Raw genomic sequence first — 7,260 nt, 5'->3', positions numbered from 1 at the left:
CCTTCGGTCACCCCTCTCATCCTCTTTCGGGCAGCCCGGGCACCCCAAAACTCCTGCCCCTCCCCCTCTTCGGGCACCTACCTTTACCCTACTACACTCCCCTCACACGCCCCTTTTTCCGCCCTCCCATATTTCATTTAAATTTAAACAACAAAAAAATTTCAACTTATAATTATAATTTATAACAATTAAAAATAAAAAATAATTTTATAAGAGAAAACAAAAAATAAATTATAAGAAACAAAATGATATTTAAATCTAATTATAATTATAAAAAATCTATAACTTTTGTATCTTTATTACATGTATTTTTCAATTGAAAATAATTTTATTGGAATTAATAGAATGATTATAAACAATAAAATTTTCATTTTAGATATTTAAACTGTATGTCTGTAATTTAATTTATCACATTAAATTACAACAGTCGCACGGTAGAATTTATAATTTTATTATTTTTAGATACCAGCAATTGTCCGATTTTTTAGTTTACCACATTATTATTATTATTTTCTATGTTTCCATTTCAGCATTGGTTAGGATTGTACTGGGTCAGCTTGGACAGAGCATCATAGGACTTAGAGGGTAGGAGGAGGACACAAACACAAACCCGTCTCTTAGATTGATGTCTCTGTGTGTCTTCCTTTGAGCAAAGCTTTCTGAGTTGAGCTAAGTTGTCGTGTTCTTTTTGGGCAAAAGGGTTGGCATTACTCTCTTTCGGTGTTTGGTGTACCCACAAGCTGATCAATCTAGGGTTCAAGGGGGGTGTGTGATCTGCCCCTTTTTTCGGCACTTTTAATTTTTGGGTGTTTTGGGTTTTGTGGTTATGAGGGGTTTTGAGTGGTACAGTTGTGATTTTTAGGTCTAGTTTGGGAATTGGTCATCTGGGTTGATGGTGGATTTGGTGGTGGGGGTGTTTGGGCATTGTTTGTAGGGGGTGCTAGGGATTTTGGGGTGAGTTGGTTTTGATGATTTGTGCTTTTGATTCTTTAGGGCTTGCTGCTATAGATGGGGTTGGGTGGTGCTGAGAATGGAAAGGTGGTGGTGGAGTCTTTGGATGTGTGTAAATCAAAGGGGAGGAAGAAGAAGAAGAAAGAGGATGGGGAAGTTGAAGAGAAGGAAGAGACTGGGTGTTGGTTCAGGCTGAGGTTCATTGGGAGCTGCATTTCTTCAAGATCCAAGGTTGATAGCTCAGTTAGTGGCACCAGCACTAATTATGGTAACCCTCTATTTTTCTAGAACAATTGCTGTTCTTATTATGCGCTTCTAGGTTCCATCTTTGGACATGTTTTAATTTGAGTTTCTCATAGTTTTTGCTTGTTCAAAACTCTATGAAAATATGTTCCAAAGACCTGGTGGTGTTGGAATACATACAATGCTTTTAGTTAGGATTTTGTTAGAGCTTTGAAAGGGTAACCATGGTTCATTCTTTTATTCCTTCCCCCTCCCCAAAGCATCATTGTGTGGGAGTTTCTTCACCTCCTTGAGTGGGGGGACGAGTTCATGAATCAGACAATTGCATTCATGACTCGTAAAGTTGGAAGTATCAAGGTCTATCACCTTCTTACCATGTATACGTGTGTGTTTGTTGTCATTCATGCTGAAAGATACTTCTTAGAGTTTTCTTGTATTCATTTTTCCCAACAGAATTCATTCAAGAACTACATTGAATTTTCCCTTTCGGAAAATTGTCTTGGGCTGTGATTTTTGCCCAATTTGCAAACAATCTATTAGTTGGATTGGTTTTCGCTGGCTTTCTGCATTTTCATTCATTTTTGTAATTTTTCAAATTACTCTTGAAGTGTTATCTATATCTCCATCTTGTCTAAGCTTGCTACTACTTGATGCTATCCTATTGCTTTCGCTGATTACTTTTTGCTCTCTCCTGGATTTTGGCTTTTCATTAGCTGAAAGTAAATCAACTATTGATACAAGTAGAGATCAACCAACAGTCCCAGTAGTCTCTTCAACAACCACTAGTAATGCTGAAAGCAATTCATCCACTTCCAAACTTGAAGAGGAGTTTAAAGTTTCTTCCAGGCTGCGAAAATTCACGTTCAATGATCTTAAATTAGCAACGAGAAATTTTCGGCCTGAAAGTCTTCTTGGTGAAGGTGGCTTTGGTTGTGTGTTCAAGGGATGGATTGAAGAAAATGGAACTGCTCCAGTGAAACCTGGCACGGGGCTTACTGTTGCTGTAAAAACCCTCAACCATGATGGGCTCCAGGGTCATAAAGAATGGCTGGTTTGTATTTTAGTAATATAATTGTTCATCCTTTGTATTCTGTTTGATTTTTTTTTTTTATGTATTTTCTTAAATGTGTATATTTTCTTTGAATAGAATATGCTGAATCTATCAAGTTCGAATTCTTGTTTGGTTCATGTGACAGGCTGAGGTAAATTATCTTGGTGATCTAGTTCATCCACACCTCGTTAAACTTATTGGTTACTGCATTGAAGATGATCAAAGGTTGCTAGTATATGAATTTATGCCTCGGGGAAGCCTGGAAAATCACTTGTTTAGGAGTAAGTTACTATTTTCTCACTTCTCGGTTTCTCATTGCAGTATGAGGCCAGATAAAAATATTTTGGACTTCTGATGTCAATGAAAACTTTTGCTCAAAATAAAATGTGGGGGGGACAGAGATGTTCTTCTGTTTTATGTGATGTAGTTTACTCTAGTGATCTGCCTAGTTAAGAATAGTGTTTAGAACTAATCTACACCCTAGTGCTTCCATCAAAACCGTGCTATTCTTTTAAAAGTATCTCACTTTTTTTCTTGTTGAATTTAGCAGCTTTTCTTTTATGTGAAAGAGAATGGATTGGAACTTCAAACTTCTGCTTATACTCTTTGTTGTGATTATATCCATTGTATGTTCTCATGTACAAAATTATATATGTTTTGTAGGGTCCCTACCTCTTCCATGGTCCATTAGGATGAAAATTGCACTAGGAGCTGCAAAGGGTCTTGCTTTTCTTCACGAGGAAGCTGAACGACCAGTAATATATAGGGATTTCAAAACTTCCAATATACTATTGGATGCAGTAAGTGCCAAATTTTAAATTATTACCATTTTTCTTTTCATTCCTTGATTTGATTTATATATTATTATAACAATTCAGGAATACAATGCTAAGCTCTCAGACTTTGGACTTGCAAAAGATGGTCCAGAGGGTGATAAAACTCATGTGTCTACTCGAGTGATGGGAACCTATGGTTATGCAGCACCAGAATATGTCATGACGGGTAAGTTTAGTTGGCTATGCTAAGTCCAAGTTTGCAGGTTTAGCTGCTATTTTTCAGTGAAGTAATGCATGATCATTCTCTGGTATCTGATTACATATTTGATGAGCTTTCATTTGTCTCCAAATTCACATTTTCTGATCCTGATGATTATCACTCAAGTATTTCTGAAAAATATTTGGAATATGACTGTTGTTGCTCTTGTTACAATGTTCTTGATCTTTATTGGGTAATGTAATTTGGTTTCCCCACAAGGCAGATTAAGGATGACAACCCTAATTTGCTTGAGTTGTCCATAGTTTCTTCCTGTGATGACCAATTCTGTTAATAGATTTATGTTAGAATTGTTGCTATTATATACTCATAATGATTAAAGCTTCCAAAATATTCTGCATGTAATCCAACATGTGTAGTGTCTAATCCTTATGTAATCAGATTTATATTTTTGTGGCAGGACATCTTACATCAAGAAGTGATGTGTATAGTTTCGGAGTGGTACTACTTGAGATGTTGACTGGCAGAAGATCTATGGACAAAAACCGACCCAACGGTGAACACAACCTTGTGGAATGGGCTAGACCACATCTGGGAGAGAGAAGAAGGTTCTACAGATTGATAGACCCACGCTTGGAAGGCCACTTTTCCATAAAAGGGGCTCAGAAAGCCGCGCATCTGGCTGCTCACTGCCTTAGCAGAGATCCAAAAGCACGACCCTTGATGAGCGAGGTCGTGGAAGCTTTAAAGCCTCTGCCAAACCTCAAGGACATGGCTAGTTCATCGTATTATTTTCAGACAATGCAAGCCGACCGGTTTAGCGCAAGTCCAAATACCAGAAACGGGAGAACACAAGGAGCATTGCTCACCAGAAATGGGCAACAGCAAAGGAGCCTATCAATTCCACATGGCACGCATGCATCTCCATATCACCATCAGTTTCCACAACCATCACCAAAACCCAATGGCAAGGCATAGAGTTGACGATGATGATGAGTTTTCATTTTCTTTGTCACCCTTTCTTTTTTGTCATTTCTCATTCCCCAAGTATAGATGTCACTTGTGTCTAGCCATTTTGTTCATGGACAACTGGAGACCAAAAGAAGCATGCATGCATGTATGCATGCCTCTTTATGGTGTATGCTGAGTGTTGACCTTAGGGCAGGTGAAAGCTTATCAGCTACTACTATCTCTAGTGTCAAATTGTCAACCAATATGTTTCTTCAGGTTGTTTCGAAATATTCAAGATTATTAACTCCTCAATTTTATTTTATTTTTTTTTCCATTTGCCCCCAGAAATGTCGTCTCTTGGTTTGGTTAGAGGCTTACTTGTGCTATCAAACATTGCGGCTACTTAAATTGTCTACAGGCTCTTGCTTATAGAAAGATAGGAAAGAAGCTTCATTGCATTAAATTATATCTAATGTATGTTCTTAACATTAAATACTTATAACATTCACAAAGGAAATTAAGCAAATTGAGCAAGTAAAACATAGTTTCCTAACATAAGAAATAAAATTTGTGGGATGCTTTTAGTTTTTCACATAAATTAATTCTAAAAGCATTTAATCTTTAAAATTATCATTAGTAAAGAAAATATATTTTAATTTTAAATTTTAAATTATAAGAAAATATTTTTCAACAATCTCGCACTAATTTAAAATTTAAAGAAATGAAATAATATAAAAAAACATTTTTAATGGAGCATAAGGACTCAATGTATCCATTACATACATTTTGATAAAACAAGATGCTACTGCAGAACAGATTATGCAAGAAGAAAGTATAAAACTTTTCTCTCTAAGATTGTTAGAAAAGATTAAAATAAAATGAAAGAAATAAATAAGAAGAAATGCAAAACCTTGAATTAAATAATAAAATAACAGTAGCAAACTAATTTTAATTGGCACCACATGAATCAACAATACACTATATCATATAATAAGCACACAGAACAAAAATAAATTAGGGGACAAAATAATTAGCTTGGGTTGAAGCGCGCAAACGCTATTCTTAGAGAGAAAACGTTTCCACTGCACTGGTAGGAAATCTGATTGTGTTCCTCTCTCAAGATACGACAACCTGTTGGTTCCGATCGTGTGTAGCGAAAGGATCCCAAACCTTTTGAACACCAATGCTCTTACTCTCAAAAATAGTTTTTTATAAGAGAAGGAAGAGAAAAATTAAGGGAGAAAGAAGTGTTACTCGCTTGTGCTTGTGTGTTTTTTATAGAAGAGAAAAAATATATATTTATAGACATAGACTTCCTTTGATTGGAAATTAAATATGACGATTGAAAATCAATTTACAGATATCAAAACAAACGTAACAAGTTATTGACTCATTAAAACAAAATATCTTCAAAATATAGAAAATCTAATTTTACTTAATAGATTCTAAAATAAATATTTTATTTTATAAAATAGAATTAATATAAGTAATATATATTTATAAATTTTAAATTATAACACAAATATTTACTAACCTTTATGCTTCATTTAATAATTGAAACTTCGATGAATAATTCTTTGATGTGTATTATGTACCCCCACCAAAAAGGAAAAAAAAACTGGGCATGTTAATGATGTTATTATGCTACTTTCATTTCATCGTGCAATTACATTACACGTATGAATGACGAGTAATATAAAATGCCCATTTTTGTAAATAAATTTTAGACACGTGAGTTCCAATCCAAGTTGAATGATAAGAAAGAGATGAATAATTTATTTAATCTTTTATCTTATTTTATTGATTTATTTTATTCTTTTAACTTTTAAATAAGTTTATTTAGTTTTTTATCTTACTTTTTTATGTCCAATTTGATTTTTTTTAATTTGATATTTCAGTTTATTTAAGATTAATATCATTAATCATTTAAGTTTTTTTGTTTTAGTTCTCTCATTTTTCTTTACTTCATTTTTAACGGGAAAAAAAATCATTCTTAAATGATTAACAATGTTAAGCTTACATAGATTAAAGATTTAACCAAACAAAAAAAGATAAATAACGAAAGTAATTTTTTTAAAAGATAAATTATTAAACTGAAAAAAAGATAAGACAAATGACTAAATTTAACTTTCTAAAATGAAAAATAAAACTAAATAAAATAAATAAGTCATTTCACCTTAAGAAAGAAAGTTGAATGTTATCCTCAAGCTAAAAGTAATGGTGGACCAACAAGAAACGATGATTTTCTCTTTATTTCTTTTCACCATTTCGATGCATCTAATGAATCATTTTCTATAGAAAATAATTTTGACTAGTCCCACCATTATAATATGACCAACTATTGTGCAGTGTATTAAATGTCTATATTTCAGAATATGTAAACAATAATTGAATGTGTAAATGGTGGATATTTTTCCATCAATCTGAAAAGTATGTCCTCATAAAAAAATGCCATTGTCCATTTTAAAGTATTTTGGTAGAGCAAAATTTAGTGACGTTATTTACGGGGTACTTTTATATCTTTTGGTTGAGATTTTTAATGACATTTTCTTATCAGTGATACACAATTTTTTAAATTGTCTTAATTGTGTTTTTAGCCTCCATAATGTGTTGAGACAATTTGTCTTCTCAATTTTTAATTGTTCTGTTTTAATCCCCATGTTTCTTACTTGGATTATACTATTGTTTTATTTGTTAATTTAACATCTAGTATTTAATGGGGATGGTGGCATGAATATACATGGAGTTTGTGTCTGAATTGTTGACATGGACACTCAGTCGACGTGATACTTTAGAGGCGAACACAAAGTATTGATTTATTTTAAAATTTCAAGATATCATCAATGACTTATTTTTCAACTACACCTTTTAAAAAAAAAGAGGGAAGTAATAGTACTTCACTTGGGATTGATCAATTTTGAAGAAACAGATTCACAATTCTTGAAAAGCCTCCACGGAAAATCTAATTCAAAACGCAGAAAATTACATTTATGTTGGAACAAGACTTTTTTATCCAAAAAATACAAAAAAATTAATATAAAAATTACAAAAATAATAAAAGTTAAAGATTA

The 7,260-nt window shown here is 33.2% G+C and overlaps 1 protein-coding gene across 1 annotated transcript; it reads left to right on the top strand.

The window, feature by feature from the left end:
* Positions 1–522: 522 nt before the first annotated feature.
* On the top strand, positions 523–4,537 carry LOC114396491 (probable serine/threonine-protein kinase PIX7). Its single transcript, XM_028358501.1, has 6 exons — positions 523–1,219; positions 1,908–2,245; positions 2,391–2,526; positions 2,909–3,045; positions 3,124–3,247; positions 3,699–4,537. Exons 1-6 carry the CDS (start codon positions 1,009–1,011, stop codon positions 4,214–4,216), a joined length of 1,464 nt encoding a protein of 487 aa, XP_028214302.1. The 5' UTR covers positions 523–1,008; the 3' UTR covers positions 4,217–4,537.
* The last annotated feature ends 2,723 nt before the right edge of the window (positions 4,538–7,260 follow it).

Source organism: Glycine soja, chromosome 18, assembly GCF_004193775.1.
Source record: "Glycine soja cultivar W05 chromosome 18, ASM419377v2, whole genome shotgun sequence".
In the NCBI taxonomy this organism is placed as follows: Eukaryota; Viridiplantae; Streptophyta; class Magnoliopsida; order Fabales; family Fabaceae; genus Glycine; species Glycine soja.
The sequence above is the reverse complement of the archived record's forward strand: the minus strand, read 5'-3'. Positions and strand labels throughout refer to the sequence as shown.

What these genes read in the sequence shown, in the direction of transcription:
- LOC114396491 (XM_028358501.1), top strand. Translation starts at nt 1,009, where the DNA reads ATGGGGTTGGGTGGTGCTGAGAATGGAAAGGTGGTGGTGGAGTCTTTG. An exon ending in TGGCACCAGCACTAATTATG is followed by an intron (nt 1,220 to 1,907) that starts GTAACCCTCTAT and finishes GCTTTTCATTAG; the next exon opens with CTGAAAGTAAATCAACTATT. An exon ending in GGAAAATCACTTGTTTAGGA is followed by an intron (nt 2,527 to 2,908) that starts GTAAGTTACTAT and finishes TATGTTTTGTAG; the next exon opens with GGTCCCTACCTCTTCCATGG.